This window comes from Plectropomus leopardus, chromosome 17 (genome assembly GCF_008729295.1).
Source record: "Plectropomus leopardus isolate mb chromosome 17, YSFRI_Pleo_2.0, whole genome shotgun sequence".
Lineage (NCBI taxonomy): Eukaryota > Metazoa > Chordata > Actinopteri > Perciformes > Serranidae > Plectropomus > Plectropomus leopardus.
The window spans coordinates 22,704,139-22,731,560 of record NC_056479.1 but is presented as its reverse complement, the minus strand read 5'-3'; the positions used below and the strand labels follow the sequence as shown (position 1 = coordinate 22,731,560).

The following is a 27,422-nucleotide window of genomic DNA, read 5'->3' as shown; positions in this document are numbered from 1 at the left end:
GGCCTACTTTTTTTTTAAAGTGATGAAATAATTTTGATGATTAAATTTATAATGTAAACCAGTATTTTTTCTTTGTAAAGGAACTTATATTAAACCTAGATTTTTTTAATCTAAAAGTAGTAGTTCTCAAACATTTTGGTGTGGGCCTACCTTTAAAACTAGAAAATCAATCAAGCAAAGTGCAATAAATAAAAACATAAAGACAAAAAAAGGCCTATACAAAACCTACACATTAATCTCAATAAACAAATACTCAAGCTACTTGAACTTAAATATCACATGTGCCAAAAGGAATAGGAAGAAATAGTTATTTATTCCTACCCTTATATGTACAATCACATTCTATATAATATTCAATATAAATTTTAGCCATCTTCTGCAATTTTGTCTTCTTCTGATGGTGTTTAATTCATGTTTAATTAAGATTCACTCGGGTCTAAAGGATGATCCTTGCACAGCAGCCAGTTAGCAAGGGAACAAGTGTTTACATTTCCCAATGATGATTTTAGTTCAGTGCATCTTTGCCTGATAACGACACACTATTGCCATATTTTTTCAGTTTTAAACCTAAAGCCTGGAGTTCATCACTTGTTGTAAGCTGTATGAATGAAACTCACTCTCTGTCAGTGGGATGGAGATGATCACGCCGTTCCCAGTTCCTACCCAGAGACGATTTCCACCAATCAGAAGCGCCGTGATTCGCACAAAAGAGAAACCCAGCTTGCCGGTACCTGTGAATTAAAACCAGAGTCAGAGGAGGTCGACTTCAAACTGAAAGGGTTTATACTTTTCACAAAAATTTAAATCTCTGGGACCTGAGAAAACTGGCTTGATTTCTTATTTTTTAGCACTTTCATAGGGTAATTTTCCCATTCCTCCTTTTTTGCTTATTTTCATGTAATTTTTTGTAACATTTTCTAAGTACTTGCTAATTTTTGAGCCATTTCTTGATATTGTACCTATTGCCTTCTTCCTGTATTTAAAGAATAGATAAATAAATAAATAAAGGCAATTTTCACAGGTGTCAAAGGGTTAACAAACACCATAATTCACATTCAGCAGTAAAGGTAAAACATAATCTAACCCAACATCTTGCTGACGTATGGCTCAATGTCCACGTCCTGCAGGTGCTGGTGTGTGTGCGCATGGTAGAGACGTAGGGTCGAGTCTAGCCGGATCGATACCCAAACACCGTCACCGATCCACGCTAGCTGCCGCACCTGACTCTCCCTGCGTGGGTGGGCATCGAATGACTTCTAAAGAGTGGCGAAAAAATCAGGAGTGGAGTAAATCAGCTCATTATTACAGTTTTAATTTATCGTTGGGTTAATTTCTTTTGCGACGATGGATTCATAACTCGCCTCGATCTGCATGCTCTTGGGCTGAATGACGTGGATCTTGTTCTTGTAGCCGCACCAAACCTTATCGTGGACCACAGCCATGCAGCGGATGGAGTGATGAGGTCGACCGAGGTCCATTAGGTGATAGTTGGACAAATCCCACTGACCATCTGTTGACAAAACCACACACACAAAGTTATGATTCATTATTAACCCCTTCAAACCTTGATCGACATCGAGTTTTCTTTCACAAACTATTTAACCCTTATAACTAAGCAAATTGGTTTGATTTCTTTTGAAAACTTGAGGAAAAAGGAAGTGAGCAAAATGGCAAGAGATGTCCCCCAAATTGCACAAAATTAGTAAATGGTGATGATAAAATGACCTGGAAATATGTTTAAAAAATATAAAAATTCTAGGGAAAAATGTCCAGAAAACTATACTAATATATACTTAAAATTATGTTTCAGATGCACATTTGTTTTTCTAGGATTTTTTTGAGGTCATGTTCTTATTTATTCTTGTTTTTTTACATTTCATTTGATACTTTTTTTTTTTTTTACTAATTTCCTGCTCATTTTTGGGCCATGCCTTGTTAAGCTGCTCATTGCTTTCTACTGATGTTTTTGAAAGAAGTCAAACCAATTTGCTCAGGTTTTAAAGGGTTAACAGCTGACACAGCTCATTTATGTCTATATAAAACATTAAAATCCCAAATACCCTCTGATCTGTGGAATATGGCGAGGGTCCCGTCAGCGAGGGCAACCAGCACACGACCTTTCACATGTCTGCAATTAGAGAGGAGACAGAGACGGCTGCAGAAACAGAAATTCGTAGATTCAAACTTCACAACATTTGCCTAAAATTACAGAGTTAAACCGTCACCACCACTTACACCAGACTGAGCACAGAGTCTTTGAGTTTGATGGAGTGGAGGCACTTCTTCCAGTTTCCAACCGCTGAGTGGACGTAGAGCCTTGAGGGAGAACAGAGACAAGATACTGCAGAGCAAAACCAAACTGCACATAAAGCTCAAAAGAAGTATTTCATGATATTTATGTGTGGGTCTATGATGGATGATAAAAGCACTCTTTTTGGGTCTTTTAGGGAAAAATGAACCTTTCAATCTGGCGTGTGACTGATCTTCGCTTGCAAAAGTAAAGTGGTGACACTTATAAGCTTAAAGGGAAAGTCTGGTTTTTTTAAAGTGCGGCTGTATGAGGTACTTAGATATAATCAGTGTTTTACTAACAGTAGATGTTAGTTGGCACGCCCCCAGCTTGGGGAAGCAGGCTGGAGTACCAACAAGAAAGCTAAGCAATGTACTGCTGTGGACGTGGCAGCAGCAAAACAAATTTTTGCCACCTAAAAAAAAACCCCCAAAAAACAATCAATCTCACTTTAAGTGTGTCCTATATTTAGAATATTTTCACTGCTTTACTTTACAGTCAGACAGCCATTTCTGATGTGGACTGAAGCCGTTTTATCACTCTTTTCAAAGCCATCAGACTCCTTTGACAAAAACTGTAATATTACGTCATTGAACATGGGAGCTGTTGGTCTACCACTGTTTTGATCAGTTAGTTAGTTTGTGATATTGTGGGACTTCAGTGAATCTGAACCGGTCCTATAAAACACCAAAGTCACACAATAACACAGACAAACCAAACGAGGCAGCGCTAGACCAGCAGGTCTCATGTTCTGTGAGGTAAAATTAGTGTTTTTGTCAGTGGAGTCTGGCTTTGAAGAGAGCGTAGATAATGGCCTTAAGTCCTAATCAGAAAGGGCTATCTGACAGTAAGGTAAAGTATTCTCAGATTTGCATACTCTTAAACTGATAATGATTTTTTTAGGTAGCTAAAAAGCATTTTGTTACTGCCACCATTGATAGCAGACCATCTCTACTATATGTAATACTGACTATGGATAAGAATCTCATACAAACCCACTTCGATAGATCCTGTGTGGCTTCAGTAGAAGTTGTGAGGAGCTCTGCTGAGTGACTTACCAGCCGTTCTGGGCCCCGAGCCACATGGTGGGGGCCACGCTGGTGTAGTTCTTTGACTCTTCGCCTCCGTCCTCCGACTCTGGAGGCTGAGAAGTTTCCTCTTTGGATTGACCTGAGCTCCTGTGTGGACATACTCACTTATCTTTTCAACATATTTCACCATAGTCATGTGAATCTAGTGTACTTAAAGTTCTCAAATATACATATTCAGAATATTTCTCATGATCTCGATGTGGACAAACTTTGGCCTCCTACCTGTCAGAGGCGTCTGCTAGTCGAGGCTGAGGGTCGGTGAAGACGTGCTCAGTAAACGGCCCTGGAGGTCCAGATCTCATCTCTGCGTGGCTGGCCGTTGACTCTGTAACCTCGGTGGCCTCTGTGGCCTCCTCGGCCGACTGGGCGGGGTGAATCTTTCCATTCATTGGAGGAGCAGTGGGGGCTGAAGCACAAAACCGTTAAAATAAATACAAAAACTGATGGGCTTCACAGTTTTTCATGGTGATAAAAACAGATGCAGGAGCACTGAGGCTGAGCCAACCTTGTCCTTTGTCCATGATGGGCGTGTCAGTGCGTGAGGAGCAGTTGCTACGGGCAACGCTGCAATTAGTGGCACAGCCAACAAGAGTGATACCAGCCAGCATGCCCTCAACGCTGCCTGTGTCCTCGCCTCCGCCCCCTGCTCCTCCGTCACCTGGATCCAACACGATCTCTCCAGCTGGATAGTCGCTCTCACTGGCAGCTGAATACAAACACATAAACACACACATAAGTCTGTCTTTTCCAACACACAACCAAAAAATCTTTGAATTATACGTTGTGGGGAAATTCCTCACTGCAGAATTAAGTTGCTGGTAAAAACACTTCTGGATTAGTGACAAAAATCAAAGGATTTTCAATCTGATAAGAGACGACCATTCACATTATTACTTGGTTTGATTCATGAAATTATCCTCTAGAAAAAAACAAAATATGAGCAAAAACTAGGGCTCAACAGATTATGGAGCTGGCTGATTATTGGGGCCGATATTTGGCAATTTGCCTATTATCTGTGTCAGTGTTTTATTTTAATGAACGCTGATAAAATTAATTAATTTAAAAAGTGCAAAGAAAGTGTCATGGGAGGAACTTTTACCTTGTAAAAATTCAGGGAGGTTTATATTTTATTTATTTATTAATCTTTTTATTACTGTTTCACTTGACTTTATAAAAAAAGTTGCTAGAACTTGCTGTATTTCAGTTTTTATTAAACATTTGCTAAAGGCATTTAAACAAAGTTTTGTGTTGGAGTTTGTTGTATTCCAAATTCTAAATATTGACAAAAAGATTTTCTTTTTTTTTTTTGGAAATGGATATCAGCTCCAAATTTTAGTTATCAGCCTCAAAAGCTACTAACAATGGGTATTGGTATCAGCCCTAGAAAAACAGTATTGGTCGACCCCTAGTAAAAACACAACTAAAAGTACAAAAAAAAGTTGCACATGCAACTATGGGGGTTTAACAAGAACTTGTCGTCTCACCCGGCACGCTGGAGATGCAGAGCACGTGGGCGTTGCAGACGTTGAACTGGTCGACCAGTGAGCCCGGCTGGTTGGCATCGATGATGACCACCTTGCTGGCAGAGTGTGTGCTTGTGAGGATCCACACTCGACTGCTCATGGTGTCTGTTTCCTGGAGCTCCTTCGACTGAGCGAGAGGAGGACGGAGAGGGGAGACGACAAAATGACTAACTGAAAAAAGACCCAAAGTGGTTCATGTGTGTGTCCTCCACATTTCTATTGCATCATGGAAACTCTTTTTTAACTTATCGCTAACATGTCAATATGATTCTTCCACATCTATGATTGATTTCTAGTTGAGTGTGCAATTTTTATTTTATTATAATTCATAAATGTCCTAAAAAGGGGTTTGTACCTTCCTCTTCTCTGGGGAGCTGTGGCTGCTCTTCTTGCCAACTCCGTTTTCTTCAGCGTGCAGCGGGTCACCGCCGCCTGACAGTGCTTTGGCTGGTATGGACTCCTGACTGCTGGCCCTCCATCCTGTCAGGTCCACGCCAGCTGCACACCACAACTACAGGCACATGCAAACACACACACACACACAGCATTTTATTGTCAAACTCTGCACAGACATCATTAAGCACAGTAAAAGTCAAACATTTAGTAAACATCCTGTAAAACACTTTTTTGAGTTGAGTTACTGCGATTCATATCCTAGACAACCATTGCTCCCAAAACTTCTCACCTTCCTGTTGGGGTCCTTCTCCACCAGAGGACGACAGTAAACCGGGACGGGCACGTTCTTCATGCGGTTGTCTTCTTTTTCATTAGTGGTCTAAAAGCAGGAGGTGATAGGAGGTCAAGAGACAAGCAGAGTAATTAATTATTGTCTGGTTCCAAAAAACATCACCAATGTTACAGCTAACGATCAGTGCAGTCCTCCTCGAGAAATGTGTCACGCCATTATCTCTAAGCATAACACCTGTGTAGGGAGTGCTGTAAGAGGAGACATTGGTATTGCTGCCTCTTTAACAATTGATTTTTGTCTGCTGATTGCTTCACTTTATTTTGGTGCAAAAGGGTGCTTTTACAAGTAATCCATTTGATTGTTACACCAAAATGTGATCTTTATGTCTAATTATTCTGCTGTTAAACTCCGGATGGGAGGTCATGTTGTCTCAAGAATTGAGACAGATACACCACCAAATAACGCTATAGAAATGCAAAGTAGCCGCAACTGTTTCTACGTTTGTACTACATGTTAATGCCACAGTCTGGGAGATTTTATAATTCTTTACTGTGGCGCCACCTGTTAGAAGTCAGTGGGTTGAAACCAACACAGACTGCAACAACTTTCACTGAAATCTTTTCTCACGAACAAAAACGCATGCCATTACTTAGTAACTTAGTAAAGTAGTATTTGTAGTGGATCATTCTGTTAATGAAGAGCACTAAGAGCAAAGCAGGAGTAAGTCAGTAAGTAATGACGACATCAGTGAGTTCAGTCGGGCAGGTTGAGACAGACAGAGGTTAAAAGTTTAAAAGGTTGCAACAACATCGACAAAGGGAGGGAAAATTGGATTGAATAAACTCCACAAAGGCAGTTTATTAGAGAGATGCAAGTGTATGTTTGTGTTCTGTATGTGTGTCAAATCATGCCTCAAAATGAAAAAAAAAATGTCCCTCTATTTCCATGCATTTCCAGAATTGCATTTCATAGTAAAGTTGTCCTCAGATGTTGGCCATTTTTTAAAAAAAAAAGTTGATATTGTTAAAACTGGAGCTGAATGTGTCAGTTTGTTAAGTACAGATAAATTCTGTCTCGATTATCTGGATTTGTATTCAGGAAGGTTAAAAGGAGGGGAAACCGTAAAGGTGCATGCTGGCACTCTGTCGGTCTCACTTGCCTGTTGTCTCTTCAGTGGGCTGTCCTGAGCGCTGTCCGTCTGACCACCAGTCTGTGGGAGACCAGAGTTAGATCCACCTGCCTACCAACACACTCCGCTCACTCTGCAGCCGTCCAGCTGCACACGGTGTGCCGGACAGTTTTAAGTTTGCTTTCATGCTACGAAATCATGTTTGTACTTGAAATTAATGAGAAGAGTTTTCTACTTTTCTTACAGGGCTTGGTTTAATTTAAAGGAGGAGGCATAATTTTCTCATTGAAGTAATCTAATAAAAGATATAAACATATGGTAAATTCATCCCACTGTTTTTATGGGATCATTTCATCATCATCAAACAAGAGTTTGAGCTTTGGAAATTATGTTCCAAAATAATCTGCCCGTAAATCATTGACTATGAAAAATCAGCATGAGAAATTCAAGTTGATAAGTTTGTGAAAAATATTTTTCTGGCTGCTTTTCTTTTGTGCTTCTAACTTACACGTGTGTTGCATGTGTAACTTCAGTGTCACACACAGTGTGAGAAATTTGAGTTTCAGTTTTAAAAATTGAAATTTGCAGTCAAACGTTGTTATATGGAAGAGTAGTAGGGCCAGTCATAAGGGACAAAATAAATAGGGGAGGGACATTACTTTTCTTTTGTATTTCGAGAATAAATTGTAAATGTGGAGAATAAATTTCAACATTTGTGCCAAGCATAAGAAAAATGAATAAGATGAGGAAGATTTTTCTTTTGTTGAATTTTGAGAATTAAATCGACTTCTCTGGTCTGTCAATGTCTTGAAATTTAACGTTTCCACTCAGTATTTTACGCAGGTGCAATCATCAGAGCTCGTACAGAAAAAGTCACTGAGCACACACTTCCTGTCAGAGAGTAATGTAACAGCTACAGGTTGAGGCCCAGCTGATTTTTTTCCTCTTTGTTTCATCAGTGCTGCCTTAACTTGAAAATTTGATCTGATCTGTTTTTTGTGTTTTTGATAGCTTTGGTACTTCCAACACTATGGAAAGCGTAATTATCATTTTAAATAAGTGGTATCAAAAAGTATTGAAGTATCAATACTTCTAACAACCTTTGGCCCTAATACCCCTCCAAAGTCTTTACGTAACTTTCCCATTCCACAGAAAAATGAATTTTTCATGCAGTTTGTTGCAGGTTTACGAATGATTACATAAAGCCAAAATATTTCTGAGCATCATTTAACAAGCTTGAATTCCATAGGTTTACACCTGTGATGTTATTCTCATACAAGCTGAGTTGTTTGTGTGTTTCTGTTGTGCACATGGAGACTCAGAAAGGTGCCTGATCGTGCAGGATTTCAGGGTTCTGTGTGTTTGTGAGTGTACCTGTTTGAAGCGAGACGGCACACTCCAGCCACAGGCCTGCATGATGCCGTCATCGCGGCGCATGTGCTCGCGGACCTGCCGGTACTGTTCACGCCGCTGCTCTCGGCGAGCCAACAGTGCCGAGTCACTGAGGAGAGACGCAACACCGTTACTGGCCAATCTGGAAGCAGCAGGGGGAAGGGAAGGGAAGAGAAGAAAAGAGAAAAAAAAGCGAAGCGTTAGCAGCCTGGCCAGCCAGCAGCGAGAGAGAGAGAGAGGAGAAATAAAAAGATAAAGGGGAGAGGAAGAAGATCAAGCAACAGCAGTTGTTACGAGCATGAATTAAACTAAGCTCTAATCTAGCTGAACTGAAAAGATTTTAAATACGCTTAGTATGTGTGTCTGTATGTGAGTCTCAGTGGCTTGATGTATTAATGTGTGTCTGTGTTTGAGAGTTTAAAAGCAAAGACTTGAGAATCTGACAATGAGAACAAACTCTCTAATTCAAACTCTGACAACCAATCAAGCTTTACATTCAAAACAGGAAGGGTAAGAATCATTTGATCATGTTGGTGGTCACGTTCACGTTTACCTAAAACTGAACAGTCCAATGCGCAACTTTAGAAGTCCTATCATTACAAAGAACATTATCTTTGTGAATAATTTCTGAAATAACAATTGTGCAACAGCCAAAAAAGCCTGTAAAGGAACACTTCGTCCCGCAAATGAGCATTTGTATCAGTTACTCTGCCCGTGTTATGGTGAATTTAGGGCATGCCTTCATGATGAATGACAAATTAGAAAACTGAGAAAAATCTTTATGAATTTTAGTCACACATTTAACAGCTGCAAAACTATATCGAACCATCAGCTTACAAACTCACACACAACTCATGCAGTATAATTCAAGTCGTATTCAAGTCTCAAGTACTGAGCATGTAACTGAATAAATGAGATAATATTGGATGAGTTGTGTGAGAGTTCGTAAACTGATGTTTTGATACGGTCCTGCTGTTGGTAAACATGGACCCCTAAGACTGCAACTGATTAAGAATTTGGATTCTTTGTTCACTGTGGAGGTATGCAAGAAAAACAGTTTTCTCCAAGAATTCAATATTACATTGGATGACTTATTGGTACACAAATGATAATTTTGTGTATGAAGCCCTTAAACCCAAGATTCAGGTAAGACGATTCTGAATATTTCCTTTAATCACGCATGAGTAGATTAATCTGAATCAGATGAAGACGTATTAACAACCAATCCCAAATTAAAACTGTGTGTTAACATCACATCTCTATGTTAAATCCTGGAGAAGCTGCTGGAAGCTTTCTACTCTTCAAGCGGCTACAAAGCGAGCAAGCAACCAGGCGTTCAGACCAAAGCAGAGTGAGAAGCAGGAAAGGACGGAGGTTTAGTGAGAGGTGGAGGTAGGTTTAGTGAGGGAATGTAGCTGTTTGCTGCTCACTCTTCGGGGAAGAACTCCAGCGTGCGGTTGGAGGTGGAGATCTGGCACATGGTGTGGCTACGTCGCTGAGAGAAACCAGCCGGCGAGGGCGACTTGTAGTGAATGTTGACGCTGTAGTACGGCCGCTTGACAGGCGGAGGGCTGGACGATGAGCTGAAGAGACGTGCAAAACTAGTGGATGGAGGGAGAAAGAGAAGGAGAGGTTTTACTTTTGACAGTTTACCAAATCATTTAATCTCAGTATTGTGCTATAGCAAATAAGTTCAATAAAAGCAAAAACTCACAACTGCCAGATGGTGGATTTCTTTTTCTCTTGGATTTGAGGACTCTCCCGAGACGCCCTGAGAGGAAACAGAGGTGCGAGTCAAGTGAAAAGAAATAAAAGTAAGGCTGCTAAAATAAATGTGTGGCTCAATGCAATATTAAATATGTCTACAATTTAGCTCATTTTCTGGAGCAATGAGTTGAACTTGCAGATTAATTTTGACCATAGTAAACTTCTCAGTATCTTGTGTTTAAACTCTTTCAGCAACCTGTCATCCAGTTATCCATCTCTAGTTTGAAGCTTCCTTTCGTCTACCTGATCATTTCCGTCCACCGTACAGCCTCCTGCAGCTCCATCAGTCTCTCTTTGTACTGATTCCTCTCCATCAGCACGCGGGCCATCTCCACCCGAGTGAACCGCCGCCGCTGTGTCATTGTCATGTCGCCATCCTGCATTGGTGATGAAAACTGGGCACACAAAAGCATAGTGACATTTAATAATCAAACATGGTCTGAAAACACATTTACAGGCAGAGATGTGCAGCAAACTGACAGTGGAGCTGCAACAATTAATCAATTAGTTATTAAATATTAAATTAATTGCAGACTAATGTGATAATGGATTAATTAAAGTGATCTTTAATGTAAAAAAAAGGTCAAAATTCTCAAATTACAGCATCTTATAATGAATATTTTCTGTTTTCTTTATTCCTCTATGAAAGTAAACTCAGTGTCTTTGGGTTATGGACAAAACAAGACATTTGAGTACGTCACATTTTAAAGATCAAACAACTTATCAGAGTAGTTATGTAATGTTTGAGTAAAATCTTTTTCCACCAATGAAGCAAAGATTAGAGCAGCTCAAATATTAGGACTAAACTGACACTTACTATAAAAATACGCTGTTATAATACGTTTTTTCAACAGTGTGAAATCCTCATATTTTAAATGACACTGATATGTCCATGCACACTGATTCAATGTTTAGGATGAGTAATGCAAAGGGGGACAGAGACACTTTTACTCACATCATCACCTCCTTCATCCTTGGAGTCTCGGGACGCACCGAGAGCCTCTGCTCTTAACCTGCAGCCCAAAAGAGAAAACAGCGTTACACAAACTGTCGTTCTACATGTGGCTTCTATACATCTGGACATTTCTGGTTAAACAAATATTTTATTAAACCTTTAACAAAAAAGTCTCTCTCTGCATGAATCCTTTCCATAATGTTGTCAGGCACCGAAAATAACACTCTGAGTCCGTCAGTGGCAAAGCACTTTTAGTGGACGTGAATCGACATGCGAACATCCCCCGAGTCACTAAAATCCAACCTGTTTCACAGCTGCAGCCCTCTCGCTCAATACTGGACCATTTTCAAAAATTATTGTCCACATTAGTCACATAAACACAAAAACATAAAAGAAAATACCAAAGTTACCCTTTAAGTTACATTTGATCCTTTTTATTGTTATTTGTAAGATCTATACATGTATTTCTCATTACTTACCAATTTTAAGGCGCATGTTGCTTTCTTCCTAAAATCATCAAATTACTCCAAAAAACAAATGTCTTGCTATTTTCACCTCTTGAGTTCTTCTTCCAGCTCCTTGACTCTGGCGTCCACCTTGTTCTTGGACTGCCTCACAGCCTCCAGCTCCTCCCTCAGCACCTCCTGCTCCCCAGACAGCTCGTCCACTTTGGCAATTAGGTCATTTTTCACAATGTTGAGAGCATTTCTGTTGAGCAAAGAGCAGAAAATAAGACATTAAAGCCAGTTTTCATGTCTGCGCGCGCACGTGCACACACCGCACACACACACACACAACACACACACACACACACACACACACACACACACACACACACACACACACACACACACTAATTACGTCTGTGTCTCTTACTTGGTCTCTAGGAGCTGTTTGTTCTCTGTCAGCAGGTTCTCCACCTCCTTACCCATCCCTGAAACAGCAACATTCATGTCTCTGTTACTCATCACACACAGTACACAACATCCATAAATCAATAAATCCATTGATCGATACGCAAAATGCATTTTCCAGAGTTTTGTGGCAGCACTGCCTTTCAGACCAGCCAAGGTTAAGTGTCTGTTTTGGAGCAAATTATTGAGAAACCTCCACAAAAGCCATAAGTTTAATAATGTAAGGAAAATGAAAATTAATGGACAGATTATTGATTTGAGCACTCATGTAACAAGGAGGCTATCAGGTTGAAAATGAAGGTTTGATGTTACATATTGGGAGAACAGTGAGAAAACACTCGTGAAACTACACTTCTTCTCATATTTATTCCTTAAGAATGACAGACACAGCTGTCAGGAGTCTGGTGTATTTTTAACATTTTAACTTTTAGTACATTGCCAACTTGTGAGAACATTTTGGCTCTGTACCAGCATAACAACTCTTCCACTCATAACGTGATTTAAAGGATCTGCTTCTATGAGTACCCATATATTTAGAAATCAGGGTTGATCCCTTTTAACCGTGATAGTGCTGAGGTATACCATGCAGGTAACAGTACTGCCAGCGAATGTAAAACCCAAGATTCTCTCTATATTTGCACTTTTCTGGCACGGCATCCATGATTTTCATGTCTTCCTCTTGGTCACTACCTTTTTATAAAGTCTTGACCTAACCTGCATGCTGTGCAACATCCCAAAACCAGCAAAATAAGGATAAAATGCAGGCAGAGGGAAAAGTCTCTGCAGATAAATACATTGTCACACACAGCAGGTCGTAAGTGATGATTGAGAGGGATTTCTTTTGTTTGAGTCTATACATTGTTTTTTAGAAAATCCTGCATAGTATACCTTTAAAGTAATGCTCACCCTATTGACATAGTTATTAAACCTAAATTATCTTTATTATCGCCAAACATCAACTGAAAATGTTACGTGCAAGCAGCAAGCATTGCGCAACAGAAACCAAGCACACAAACTTTAAGCAGAAATTTCAACACAGAAAAATCTGGACAAACGAAAAACAAAAAGGTTCTGAGGTATCACATGTCAAATACAAAAGACTGTTGGTAGTTGGTGTAGTCTACATAGAAAATGGTCCTCAGGGGACAGTAAATTATAAAATTACTACACATTCAGATCAAATATCACAACATAATCCCTATCGAGGCAGAAAAAGGTGTTTCGGGGTTCAACATGTGTCGACTCGAGGCAGCTCAGACTGACTTTTAACCGCAATGCAACAGATAAACTGTCAGTCACAACCTGCTACCTAAAATTAATCTTTTAGCATAAATCACATATTTCTTGGACAAGGATTTCTTTTGTGACGTTCATAAATTTGTTTAATACATCAGTTTGTTACTCTTTTGATGTTTTTTATTTCTATTTCTATTATTTGTTTTCCACCTCTGGCCTGTTCTGTCTAGATAAATAAATAAATATAGATTTTTTTTTACATTGTTAGGTTTTAAATTTTAGCGCTATCACCTGCAAAGCAATTTGAGCTGCATTTTATGTATGAAAGGTGTAATACAAATAAAGATTATTATTGTTGTTGTTATACTTTAGCTTTCTGATCATTGTCATTAAAAAAACTGCACAACTGATGTCATCTCATCTAACAGCTCGTGAACACACTGTCGTACTGAAATGACAAAACATTTGATCAAAGCCAACTGAGGCGGCCTCCTTTTGTTTTCTACTGTTTATCTTCCAAGAAAAGCTCTAGTTGTTCCTCATAGAAGTTCTGTACTTTCTCTTCACCATTCAGTTCTTCTCAAGTTTCCCTTCCAAACACAAGGGTATTTAAATGTGCTATAAATGTGCAATTGTTGGCTGACAAATATTTAAAAATTAAGTATGCAAAGGTGGCACAAAATATAAATATAAAGCCACACAACAAAACGGACACAATGAAGGAACCAGGAGGATGTGAAAGCTGGAGGCCAGGGAATGACATAACAAGCAAATGTGACCATGAGCGTAGGCAGGGTGCGCCTTACCGAAGAAATCATCACGAACTGGAGGCAAAAGAAGAAGCAGAAGAAGAAGAAGGGAGGGGAGTGAGAGGAAGAGGAAGAAGAAGAGAGGCCACAGATCAGAGAGGAAGAGAGGAGGACAGGAGTGGAAGACAGAAGAGAGAGGAGGCTGATAAGCATTTATTATTTTGGACTTGAAGAAGAGCAGGAGGGCTGAAGATCACTAAAGCTGCTAACTGGCCCTCACACTAAAACAAGACATGTTATTCAAAAATATCATATTTATTTAAAGTCCCAGTGAAACAATTTTTTTTTTAAAGCAAGTTGCTTCCGTAAAATTATATATTATCTATTTAAACGTGAGGCTGGGTGGGAGAGTTATTCCTAAATTACTGGCTAAGAGCTTAAGGTATGCAGACTGATAGAGCTTGTGGCAATCACAAAAATTTTTTAAAAAATTCACTGTGACTTTAAAGGAACGAGAAAAAACTGTTTTACTGCATGTGTACGGATATTGGGCATCTACTGTTTCATCAAAATTTCAAAATGTCCAATTGCTTGACCAGACAATAAATTAATAATAATAAAATAAAAATCATTAAAACTATAGTAATGTGCCCTTTTCTGAGTTGTAAACACTGGTTAAAAGAGTTTAGAAAAAAAGAGAGGAGTCCAGAGAGTAAAAGAAGAAGATACCAACCAATAAATGTTCAGATACACACCTGAGAACTCGCCTATGGGTGTCACCAGCAGAGGCACATAAAAAAGAGGAAAAAAGAAAACGGTGAGAAGTTATCAGATGGACTGAAACGGATCAAATCTCCTGTTCTTCTTCTTTTTCTTTTTTTTTTTTTTGTTGCTGTATCAACGTAAGGGGCAATGAACCCAAAACAACCGAGAAATTAAGAGAAACAAAATCAACTAGAATCCCCAAAATGTGTGTTGGCTGTAGACTGACGATGATCTTCTAAGATAAAAAAAAAAAAAAAGCATAAACATGATGTGCAATAAAATCTGATAAATCTAATAATTTTTAAAAATATGCTTAAAATCGCAGCACTTGAAATGAGCTGCAATAGACATGCTGCTCGATAAGAAAATAGAAAACAAAGAAATAATAAAAGCAACACTGCATAAATGGGCAGCTGGGGTTGGGGGTGCAGCCAGAGGGATCGTATGGTTTCTCAGGGTGTGACGCAGTATGAGCTGCTGGCACGGAGTGTATTCCAGCCTCGGCCATGCAAGGTAAAAAATTATACATATAAATAAATGAATAACAAATTAAAAAGTCAGTGCAGTGGCACATTCACACAGCCTCACATGGAGCTCCTGCCCTGCAGTAACGCAAAGGCAACACAAACACCGGCTTTTTGTAGGGCGCGCATACATTCACCCTTACTTGGATGTAAACTGAATCTGATATTAAAGAGTAATATCATGTATTGGCAAACAGTTTAAGTCTTAAGCTTCACTTTCACCAGTTCCAGGTGAAGGAGGATAGCAATTTTCAGGCATTTCATTTGAAGTTAAATATATATTTACCACTAAACAAAAGAGTACCCAGCTGCAACCAGCAAAGTATCCTTATGGCCAAATTTGCTTCAAATTTATTGCCAAGCTTTAATATCAGTACTTCAACTGATGAACCAGCGACTGCAGCAAAACTTACAGTAATCAAAGTTCATACCTAGCAGCTCGGCTCCTGCATCTACATCTCCAATGATGTCCGACTTGGCGTCTTTGATCTCGTGGTAGAGAGAGTCGGTGTTGATGCCGAAGGCCTCATTCACGATGCCCTGGGAGGGGCTGAAACAGATTTCATTAAACAACAGCTGTGAAAGAACCAGAAAAACTGCTCACTGTCGGTCACTTGTACTCCCTGGAATAATGGTATTTTGGTCCTCAGACTTTAATCAGGTCAAAATTCATATAAGGTAAATGGCACCAACACTATAAATATTTTAAAACAACTTTATAGAGCTTGAACAGTGACAGTGAGTTTTGGCATCAAAAAATGGAATTGAGAAAGGAAACACTTGCGCTGAACTAAACACTGAAAGACAAAACACATGCATTAAAAAATTATACTTTAATTTTTATTACTTGCAGTCTGACGCATTTTTAAATTAAAGTCTTCTGATTCCTTTCTTCAAGTCACTTTTACATTCTTTTATTTTTTGTTAGTTTATTCATTTTCAACTTTCTGTCACCCTTTTGGTGTGAAGGGAAGGAGGAGGGGGCGAGGATAGCGTGATTTAAATTTAATCCGCATACTAAGGAGAGAATAATTTTCTTAGACACACAGTTCTTCAAGAGTGACATGAAGTAAAAATCAGGAGATTGTCATTGAAAAAATCATCCAAAAAAGAACCCGTTATAGGGGGACCAATAAAAAAAATGCTCCCAATAGTCATTTAGACATACAGTGGGAAAGATAAGTATTCAACATTTCAACACTTTTTTCATGAACATATTTACCACCAAACATTGATATTAACTAAATAAAACTACGCAGATTTAGAAAAATTCAAATATTTTAATCCATAATGAAAGTTATATGCATTTAAGTGGAACAACGCAGGGAAAAAAAATCTTACACTTCTTATAACATTGAATTCTAAAACATGGGATAATAGGGTCCATGTTGTCAAATATAAAGACGCTACTCTTTAAATAGAGGATTTTCACTGTGCACTGTCAGTGTGTGCTGTGCATATGCAGTAATGGAGTTGAAAGGGCTTTTGTACCTGTTTCCTCCTCCGTACACACGGGGGTCCACACACATGTCCAGCTCAGGGGTCGAATCAATGATCTCCTGAAACTCGGACCACTCATCACTGCTTCCCATACCTGCAGAAACATTAAAGAAACGCAACAGAAATGAAAGTTAGAAGACATTAAACATTTACATATATTTGTTGCAGTTTGCATCACGTCGATATCGAGGAGGGAACAAAGTTTGAGAGTCATTATCTCCCACATGACGTGTTAAAACTGATGACGTTCTGCATTTGGTGATACCCTCTTACCGATGCTGACATTCCTGGTTTCCTGGGATACCTGCACCTCCATATTCCGACTGAGCCGCTTGGCACTTTTCCTGCGATTCGCAGCCCGCATCACATCAAACTCGGATTGCGGGAGGAAGCCCTCGTTGATGGGGGTGACGGTGGCTGAGGGGACGGAGGAGGTGGGTGTGTTTGACTTGCTTCCTGTGCTGCTGGGTGTGGCCGCCACCGAGTCGGACTCTGATCCATCCTCCTGCGTGGTTTGAGAAGACGACATGGGGGCAGGAGACAAACAGCATGATATGAGCATCATATAGTGAAGGCAGGATCACTAACTTTTTATTTATTTCTAGTAACTGGTGCGACTGGTAGTGAGAGTTTACCAGACAGAGTTAATTATGACTTTCTTATAAGCAGCTCAGTTTTATAGTTCAGTTTTCTTCAGTTTTCTACACTCCATGTTGTCATGAAAGACACAAAGGATTTAAAGCACATTATGTATTACCACCTCATTTTTAGGCTATTTTGTTCAACAGTTTGTCAGTTTGACAGTCAAGTTTGGACTACAGGTCGTCCAGCATCTTAAAATCACTGTCATATTAGCTACATATTAAATACAATGAGTAAAAACATAAAATAAGGGCATCAAATTTTGGACAACTTTGGTGTGATGTCAATTTTTTAAATGTTTGGCAAGTTCTTGACCCATGAAACCAATTAACGAAAATAATGTGTGACCCATTTTCAGTGGAAAAATGTCCTTATCAAAGTTTTAAGGGAAGTTAAAAAGTCAAACAACTATGAGTTCTGAATTAATTTCCAGCAAAGGACTTTAAATTTACATACACTTTGGACTTTACAGGTTGCCAAGAAATCTTAGTCACGGTCACAACTAATAACAAAATTTAATACAAGCATATCTAACTCCTAAAATATGCACTTTTAGCTGTGCATATTTTCTAAGCATGTTTTCATTGCTAATACAGGGAGAAGCCACAACAAGAAAGCAACACTGCCCTCTTTTTTTTCTTACCTTGGCTGTTTGTGTCACAGAAAAAGCATGAGTTAGTAGTAAAAAAAAAAAAAAAAAAAAAAAGTAAAGTAAAGAAAGAAGGGACATTTGGACATTAAACTTAACGCTTAAGTTTAAACTAAAAACATAAGGACACAGAAGAAGCTCCATAATCACACAGTTATAACGAAAACGCCATGAAAAAATATGGACCCCTGCTTGCTTGAGTCAACACACTGTAAAACCCTAACAAATCTGACTTTAAGATAAAAAAAACTTTGATTAAAAGGTGGTTTAAAGGTTTGAAGGTGCAGTCAGCAATTCTAAGGGCCAATTCATAGTTTTCTGGATGTTCGTGAGGGTACGTTTGGGCCTGTGTGATGTAAGTGTCACCATCCATCCATGTCCACAAAGGTTTTCAAGCATAGCAAGTGCGCGGACTTCGCACGCTCTAATCTCTTGTTCAACTCTTCAGTCCTGTCCAAAACACTGTTTAGCCAGCAGCCGCTTCCCACAGGGAAGTTAGTTTAAAGTTGGATATTATTATATAATTGTTATAATGTTATATTTAAAATTAGATTATGAAAATAAATTAAATATATTTATGATTATTTATATTCATTTTTATTTTGGCACTTTTTCATTTCATTTCCTGGTTTTTGTTCTCTTACTTTTCTGTCTCTTATTTTATTTTTTATTTTTGTTGCTAATTTTAGGTAAATTTCTTGTAGCTACTAATTTCTTCCTAATTTTTGGGTAATTTCTTGTTAATTTGCTCATTGTCATCTTTCCATGTTTTTGAAAGAAATCAAGCCAATTTGCTCAGGTTTTAAAGGGTTATTCCAATACACTTTTGTCAGATTCAGAGACTATTTTCTCTAGTTGCATTAACCGTCCTGGCTCTGTGAAGGGGAAACAAAGTGCCTCAGATCGAGCCAGGCAACACTATTTCAGCCAATCAGCACTGGGAGGGCGTTTACACTCGAGCACAGAAAACCAGAAAAGGCCGAGTATGTATGAAGAGAGACAGCGGGAGTGAGATGGATCATAAATCTGGCACATGACGGGAGTATTTTGTTCTGGTTAAACGAAACTTCTTTCTCCAGAATCACAGACTCCACCTTTAAAAGCTAGATTCCTATGTGATGCTAATAATCTAGTTTCCTCAAAGGTGACACAAGCAGGCGTGGGAGGGGAGGTGGTCCTTGTGGGTGTGGCTAGCAGGAGGGGCAGCAGTAAGGCCGTCCCCTCCCCCTTCCACTCCCCAGGCTGCAGAGAAAGACAGGGCCGCTGTCTGTCCCACCTGATAGGCGGAGCAGAAGGTAGACTGGCCGAGCTCGCTGACCTGCCAGATGTCTTTCCCGGGCATCATCCTAGCCCCCCCGAGACCCCCACGTACCATGCCCTCGCCGCTGGGGTACAGGCTCAATGAAGGTGGGCGCTCCGCTTTGCTGCTGGCAGAGAAGACACAGAGAGAGGTGGAGACAAACATGAGACTGACTGTTGTTTATCATTTATTATATTTAATCACTTTTTCTCCTCCAGGGCTGCAACCTATCCTGGCATGCATTAGATTCTCAAAACAACCTGGAAAATATTTCCTAAATATGCTTATTCTCTTTCTTGCTGAGTTAGATGAGTAGATTGATACAAATGTCAAATATGGAAATACAAAGCAACAACCAGCATCCAGTCAGCTTATCCTAACATAAAGTCCAGCACATTACCCTCCGTAATGCATTACATTTTTTACACTTCACTTTTTGAGTTTGTACAGATTAAGCCAAACAAACAAAAAAATACCTCTTTGATTAGTGAGCTTTAGAGGTGGTGGTAGGTTGTTACCCTCAGGCACAGCCAGACTAGCTGTTCCACCTTTATTCCAGTCTTTATGCTAAGATAAGACAACTGGCTAAAGCCTCATATTTACTGTACAAACATGAGAGTAGCATCAATCTTCTCTTCTAACTCTTGGCAAGAATATGAATTTGCTTTAAAATGTTTGTCCGACCTTATTAGGAAAGTCTGATCACCCAGAAAAAACACACAAACATGAGGAACTGCACATAGAAACAGCGAATGCCTGCAATCAAACTGCATCCTGATATTTTCAAATCTAGTGATGTGGAAGTAGAGCACAGCAGAGACCGAGATTCTAGGGGACAGGCAAAATGGCTGATTTACAGGCCCATCAACAAGAAACACGGGCTCTGAGGGCATGCAGACACATTTGCCTCATGTGCTTTCATGTCTTTTTTTCCCAGCTTTTCATTCATTATCTGGGGATACAGATGCAATTCATTCAAACAGACCGAGTCATCGACACAGGCAACCACAGGCAGGTTCACAAAAAAGATATATAAAGATGTTCCTATAAAGGAATTAGTTTCATGTATGGCTGATAAACTACATGCAGTCTTTAGGTTGTATGATTCCTGGACAAAACTAACTCGAACTGCATGTGCAGGCAGGAAATCAATGTATCTACTTAGATCTACTACTCTTTAATATATCAGACATGCACAGCTCAAGTTGTGACTGCATGTGCAAAGTTCAAATAAAATCTTGTGTCTTCCACATCAGAAAAAAGTACAAGACCTGCAGAAAATATCTATTTCTTCTTTGTTTAATATCAATATCTATCTATATTATTGCTTTTTCTTGTCATAAAAATATTGTTCCACTTCTGGAAGAGCGAGACAGACAAGCAGAGCAGGCAGAGAAGACATGGCCAGACTGACTTGCAATTAATGAGGGAGAAAGAGAAGAAGATATAGACTGCATTGCTTTACATGACTTCAACCATTCCCTGTTTCACTGTTCATAAGAATGCAACATTACTGACACATTCAAGGTCATAAATTGTTGTCACAAGCATTAACCACTGATAAAGCAAACGCTTAAAGGGATGATTCTTTCCACAAGGTTTTGGAGCACGACAAAAATATGAGGAGGGGCAATAGCAGATCTTAAGTCACATTTTAGGTCAGAAACAGGCCGGTTTAGATGGCGGAGCTGAGGGAGAGGTGTGAGGGCAGTTGTGGGACCATGTTGGATTTACCTTTTCCTCCATGTGTGGCGTTGACTGTGCAAAACAGCAGCACAGAGAGCAAGCCAGCAAGACAGACAGACAGACAGACACTGATTAGAGAGACAGAAGGCAGGAACATGCCATGACAAATGAAACAAACACACACACAAACACACCTTTTCACTTTTACAAGTTGACTCGACTTTTAAAGTGTTTATACAACTAAACTTTTTGAGGATTTTTTTCTTCGCTCAGAATACAGCAATCACTTTTCAATAATGTGAAGTAAATTAAACAACTAGATAGCCAAATCAAGGTCCAATTTTGCAAAAGGAATGGCTATTCTTATCTCGTAGAGATCCACAATGATATGAATCTATCTGAAGAAACATAATGGATATGTTAACGTTTTTCCAAAATAATAACAAGCAAATTTATTTAAAATAACTGTTTCCATTGCATTATTCATGCTTTCCTGAATAGCGTATTTGTTTTTGGGTACATTCCTAATAAGTCAGTCTTCTGTTTTATAAAAGCTGATGAAGATTTGTAGGATTAGGATGCCTGAGACGGTGAAGCTGAATAGATTTTTAAGGCACTGTGTATAGTGAACACGACTAATCTGCACTTCAGCTACAGAAGCAGCACCAGATGTCCCATTCCTCGTCTCGCTTCACGCTTATAAATATTCAGGACTCGTGGGTCGGGCCAATTGCTGAACACTGCAAACTGGAGAATAAACTCCAATTTTTATTTTTTTCTAATTACTTCCCACAAGACCCATAATGGCTGCCAGGTTTCTTTGCACACTTCCTCTCTGTCGATGGGTAAAAAGTTGCAGCTGTTCATCACCTGACAAACAAATGCCAGCATCAACACAATAAGCAAGTTGAAACACAAAAAGCCTAACACACTAAGGACAAAACAAGAAACATCTGCAACAAGACGATGCATGAAAGTTACAAATCAAATCCACACAACGATATACGTGCAACCGTTACACATTAGCAAACGCATTTAAACAACTCACGTTCGTCCACAGCCGGGGCCTTCTGATTGGCTGTTGCTCCCTGCCTGCTGCATTTTGGACCGCTCTATGTGCTCAACGTACGTCTGGATCATCTGTGATGTACGATGGCAAGATAAAGAAAAAGATGTGAGAAAAGAGGAAGCGAAAAGCATATGTTTGAGGATGAGAGAGCACGAGAGACACCCATGGATTGGTAAGTAGATACGTTGCATGTAAAAGGATTAAAATGATTCAATTACAGCATTTATAATCTGCTAAATGTTGGATAACTCGAAGTAAAATCAGACTATAAGATTATGAAGCTCAAAGGACCATAAAGACTTTTTAATACTGCTATTTATTATACTACAAATCACATTTATCCGGTCTTATTGACTTATTTTAATGCTGACCCTCTTTTTTAATGTACACAACCAGTTTTTGATTTTTAAATTGTGTTTCTCTGCTTTTCAGAAAGATGATTTCCATTTACTTGCGAAGATTTGCTTGTCTTAGGTGATCCGTAACAAACATTTCTGCACTTTAAAGGGTTTTCTTTGCCAAAACGACTGCCTCAAATGTAGGACAGAACACATTAAATGCTAAACAATACGGTTATGCAGAAATGGTCAGCACCAATGTAAAGCATTTGATTTGTAGAAAAGCACAGCATGCTAATCAGAGGTATGCTCTTTTACCACATTATTTTGCCTAATTTACTGTTTTGCACAGTTGCGGATGATAATATTAGCAGCATTCGAATCAGTAGTTAACAGGTATGTTTGGTGGTTTTTGAAGATATAATAAATAATGAAAATGTAAGATTTTTGCTCCAAATGGAAGGTTTAGGGACTTCAGTTGATATTTTTTGGGGCTGGATGTTACCTCAGTATGGCGCTGGTGCAGGGCGTTGTACTCTTTCTTCATGTCTGATTCTCGCTCTTCCAACCGAGTGACTGTGAGACAGAGAGAGACAACAGTGTTAACAGCACAAAAACACCACGAGGACTCTGACAGTTGGTGCAAAGAGACAACCCTGAGGTAATTTTTTTAATGTTTAGTCTTGCGTCCCAGTGTTTAAGATAGCTTTTTGGGTCTGAACTCCACAGGAAATATTGACAGAAAAACATCAAGAAAAAAAAACTTTATGGGAAGATGGCAAAGAAAACAACAAAAGTGCCAATCAAATATGTGTGCCAGTATTCATAAGGCACTGACAAACGCACAAAAGCATCATAATCTAAAAATACAACATCCACCAATAGTGTGTCTACTTCCCTTTCCATCTTCCCATTTTAACTTCAGTATTACTTTTTCTTTTGTGTATCTGAACCACTTGAATAGCTTTAGAGCAATTAAGATAAATCCATCATATAACTTTTAAAACTCATTGTCCAGGTAATGAAACTAGACCTTAAAGGGCAAGCTTGGTATTCTTCAACCTCGACCCTATTTTCCAGTGTTAAAGTTTGTAACATGGATGTCTGTACACTCACTCTGGTCAGAATAATTCTTTGTCTTGAGCTCTTGCTGTTTCGCCTGCAGCTCCAGAAACTCCACCTGCACCTGCAGGTCCTTCTTCTCAGCTTCCAATGCATCCTCAAATTCAATGAATTTCTGATGGGAGACACATGAGGAAAAAAGAAGGCTTTACACAGCTGGAAATATTCACAAACTGCACAGAAAGTCACAAGTTTTATAGCATTGTAATTACTGTATGGTGCAACTAATATGAAAAAACACTGTACACTAAGATTACTTTGCCTGTGCTTAATACACAGTGTTGTGTAGTCTGCAGTCTGTGCAGTCTACCCTGCACGAATCCGAGACTCAAGTGTGTTTGGACAAGATGACTGTAATTTTTAAAGCATTGCCCTCTTACAGAGAGGTTGAAGTTTGTCACCAGCTCTGTAAAGTACGTCACAATGTACACATAAACTCTGAGGAACACACAGAGCAGCCTACTTCCCTTTCGCGTTGCACGTTTGTTTTGTTTTTTTATATAAAGCTGTTCACAATGACGTCCTTTTTTCAGTGCAAGTCCACAAAGTCTTAATACTGTAATCCTCTGACTGCAGGGAGACTATGGAACCAGGAATATGCAGCAGATATGCACCACACACACAAAAAAAAACAACTGCTACAATACGATGACCTGCAGTATGAAAAAAACTACTAACATTGATATTGTCTAGCACAGTAAAGTATCAGAGATGTTACTCTACTTGCAATTTCATTTTACAGGACACATTTCTTTAGCATATCAACTTACTGGCAAATAAGCAACTCAATAAAAGTGAATTTGCATTTTATTATCAATGACCAAGCTGAATATACAGCTGTCATACTGTTTTGTTTTTTGGACCTTTTCTTCAACATAATAAAAGAGACAAATACATCTGTAGTTACATCTGACTGACATGGGGTGTATATTTGAAATGTACAATATGTTTTTGTGAGTTGTATACGTTGTATATATGTATGTATGAGGCAGTTGGAGTTATGGAGAAGTGGTAGTACTATATAAATGTATACTTCCTCTTCTTTTTTGAATATATGTAAATATTGTTTATGTTATAAATGAGAATTTCTGTATAGAAAGTGTGCTTTATTTTTACCATTAATTTTTTTACATTTATTTTTTCCAAATTATATACAATATTTCAGGGACAGCATTGTGTGTTTTCTTCAGCATAAAACAGAGCTTCACAAAAAGAATATTTTTTCTCCAATACATAAAGGCATGGATGTGGTCTGTTGATATTAGGCAATTAAGATTATTAATGCACCTAAAACTGGCACAACTTTTCTGCTGTGTATTTGTTCTAGCTTCAGAGCAGCAGACCACAGCTTCATAAAATAACATCCTTCATCCCATCCCTTTGGACTGGGAGCACGTACTGCAGCAATGCCCTTCAAATGCACTCCTCTATCCTGCACTGTTACCTGCATCAAACACCTAACATCTCAAATCTCCGGAGTATTTGCTGTTAAAATGCAAATGTATTTGCTGTTAAAATGCATACCGTTATGACGGTACAGCATGCAGTATTGTAGGGGTTTGTTGATGACAGACATTGTGGTGCATTTTTCAAAAGTATTTATGGGCTGGTACTTGGTGTCTTGTCCTGTCCAGTATGAATAACTCATTAGGATGTCATGTGACGCGTGAGTGAAGCTAATGTGCTCTCTGGACAAACCATAGCTAAGTGACTGCAATATGGTCACTCTTGAACTCACAGCAGCATGAAAATAATGAAATATAGTGCAAAATGGAGACTGTATTTGTTTGCAATTAGTATAAAACCTTGAGAAAAAGTTCTCAGGTTGTATATGTAGAAATCTATTTCTGACCATGTTGAATTTGCAGAACAAGAAGACAGACACATGGATTAAAGCTAAGTTAAATCATTTTTTCATGCTTCAGGGACTAAAACCAAATCACACCAACAGAGAAGATGATAAGAGCATGGTCAGAGGCAGAGGTAATAAATATTTCACTGTCATCACCCTCTGAACAGTCTTTTTGATACAAAGTGATGGATCGTTCCAGCGTGCCATCTCAGAAAAAGACAGAAAACATCAAAGATGCTACAAAATGGCTGATTTTGTTAACCTCAGTTTAGTAATTGTGATCCTGGATATGTTGGTGAAGGCTTCATGAGCAGACAGGGAGTTGGGGCTTTGTTTACAATTAGCTTGAGCCTAATAACCTTGTAATCTGAGCCGCTTTTTGCTTGTTGCTCGCGGTGTCTTGCGAGAGGGCGTGTTATTGTTTCCTCCGGCTCTGAGATTCTCTCTCACACTGCCTTTTCTTTGTATTAGCCTTTGCCTCTGTCCGATCCGGCCCAAGCGCTTACTCACTCATACTGCAGCTTTCTCTCTCTCTGCTTTTGTTTTTCAGTCTCTGCTCCTCGTAAGCACAAATCAGGTTACAGTGCCAGGCTCCCTCAGTGTGCTCTGTGTGCTATTGATTTTCTATGATTCCCCACCCCTCGCACGTCGTCCCATCCCCCATTAAAGCCCTCTGATGTCAGACATAACTGTCTGTTTATTTGTTCCATTTAAATATGTCACCTAATTTGAACCGAAAATGTAAATTGACTTCTCTCACTGGCTGCAAACATAACCACAGAGCCCTCAATGCCAAAGACGATCAAATACACTTGACCATATAAGACAATTTTATTAAAGGATTACTTTGGTATTTTGCAACTTGGACACTATATTCCCATGTTTTCATTTTTAGGTGACAAATGGAAACAGCAGTTTTTGACACTGGCAGTGTTGAGTCCAATATGAAACACGGCTTTTGCTGGAAGGATCCAGACACAGAAAGTTAAAAGATTACAAGTATATGCTCATTAAAAGCACAAAGCACTGCCAACTGCTTCAGTGAACTGTTTGGCAATTAGCAGAAAAAATAGTACCAGCAGCTCCTCTGCGTAAATGTGCCGGTACACTGATCAAAACCTTCCCTTGATACAGAAAATAAAAATTATAGATGTAATTTATAATACAGTAATGGTCATGACAAATGAAATTGTGGAAATATGTGCTACAGGTGATGAATTAACTCAAGGATTACTGGTAAGCAAAAGAGAAAAAGTGTATCAGGATACGACTATTAAATAGATTTTAACTGGAATGAACAGTGTCATCTCCAAGTTCTTGTGTAAGGAAAAGGTTTGATTTTAAAGCATGTTTTAGTTTACTGAGCTACGTTAGCACCAGCTCTGCCTTCTGATTTCTATATCTGAGGAATATACAGTCATTATGATGTTTTCCTATTTTATCTTCCCCAGCAAGTTATCATAAAGACACTTTTAGTTTCGGTTTTGGTTTCAGTTTTAGGAAAAATAAACATGTCTGAACCTGTTGGCATCTAAACCGATGAACTATGCCATGGTTACCTGCAGTGCCTGTTGGTTTTCTAGTATTAATTACAATACAAACACAAAAAAGTGTTTTTCTGTCATAACATTAAAATAAGCTTAAATGTGCTAACACTGAAATGTTACTATGAATCAGCAAGTCCTCAATTAACAGCTTACAGTGAAAACAAACTAGATAAGCAGTCTATGGAGGAAACACAGCGGGGAGAGCAGATGATGAAACACACTAAAAGCTGAGCTAAGCTGATACTAGCAGGGGCTGCCAGTGATATGCTGAGGCCTCTTTGGATAGGAGGAGGATTAAAGTTGCTTTATGATGCCTGCTGGATCCCACGGCTGCTGTTACACTGGTCAGACAGAGAAAAAAAAGATTTTCTGGAGGTGGAGCTTGGCCGGTAATGTAATAGCTCCGTATTGATGTCCACTCTTATTGTTTGTGTCCCTGTTCTTGCTGTGTTTTCATGTGTAGACGCCCACTGAGAGTCGTGCTTACAAGCGTCATCTGTCAAAGCTTTGCTGACTGTGACTTTATCACCACATACTGTATGTACGCTATCACGTCCTTACTTTGTATTTGCATGTGTATTTGCATAGGAGACTTCAGCTGCGCGGTGGCATCTCAGGTATAATATGAGCGCAAAAATTGAATTAATTTCTGTTATTTATTGTAAAAACTGACATTTGTATTACATATTTGTCA

At 39.0% G+C, this 27,422-nt stretch overlaps 1 protein-coding gene across 7 annotated transcripts in view; it reads right to left on the bottom strand.

Moving 5' to 3' along the window:
* Positions 1–27,422, bottom strand: part of mapk8ip3 (mitogen-activated protein kinase 8 interacting protein 3) — a 38,035-nt gene that overhangs the window by 5,032 nt on the left and 5,581 nt on the right. For 2 of the 7 annotated variants that reach the window (XM_042504953.1, XM_042504957.1), the window contains exons 3-30: positions 23,324–23,444; positions 22,713–22,783; positions 21,849–21,940; positions 20,849–20,872; positions 19,091–19,241; positions 16,797–17,028; positions 16,515–16,617; positions 15,455–15,573; positions 14,490–14,501; positions 13,792–13,809; positions 11,712–11,769; positions 11,391–11,543; positions 10,836–10,893; positions 10,124–10,275; positions 9,828–9,884; positions 9,544–9,714; positions 8,096–8,222; positions 5,590–5,679; positions 5,260–5,415; positions 4,866–5,031; positions 3,887–4,087; positions 3,604–3,787; positions 3,349–3,468; positions 2,236–2,316; positions 2,061–2,128; positions 1,362–1,510; positions 1,085–1,256; positions 618–731 (exon numbers count right to left, since the gene is read on the bottom strand). In XM_042504953.1, coding sequence (XP_042360887.1) covers positions 618–731; positions 1,085–1,256; positions 1,362–1,510; positions 2,061–2,128; positions 2,236–2,316; positions 3,349–3,468; positions 3,604–3,787; positions 3,887–4,087; positions 4,866–5,031; positions 5,260–5,415; positions 5,590–5,679; positions 8,096–8,222; positions 9,544–9,714; positions 9,828–9,884; positions 10,124–10,275; positions 10,836–10,893; positions 11,391–11,543; positions 11,712–11,769; positions 13,792–13,809; positions 14,490–14,501; positions 15,455–15,573; positions 16,515–16,617; positions 16,797–17,028; positions 19,091–19,241; positions 20,849–20,872; positions 21,849–21,940; positions 22,713–22,783; positions 23,324–23,444 — 3,220 coding nt within the window. Of the gene's footprint in view, positions 1–617; positions 732–1,084; positions 1,257–1,361; positions 1,511–2,060; positions 2,129–2,235; positions 2,317–3,348; positions 3,469–3,603; positions 3,788–3,886; positions 4,088–4,865; positions 5,032–5,259; positions 5,416–5,589; positions 5,680–6,751; positions 6,803–8,095; positions 8,256–9,543; positions 9,715–9,827; positions 9,885–10,123; positions 10,276–10,835; positions 10,894–11,390; positions 11,544–11,711; positions 11,770–13,791; positions 13,810–14,489; positions 14,502–15,454; positions 15,574–16,514; positions 16,618–16,796; positions 17,029–19,090; positions 19,242–20,848; positions 20,873–21,848; positions 21,941–22,712; positions 22,784–23,323; positions 23,445–27,422 lie in introns of all 7 variants that reach the window. The other 5 variants (XM_042504951.1, XM_042504952.1, XM_042504954.1 and 2 more) reach the window with 5 other exon arrangements.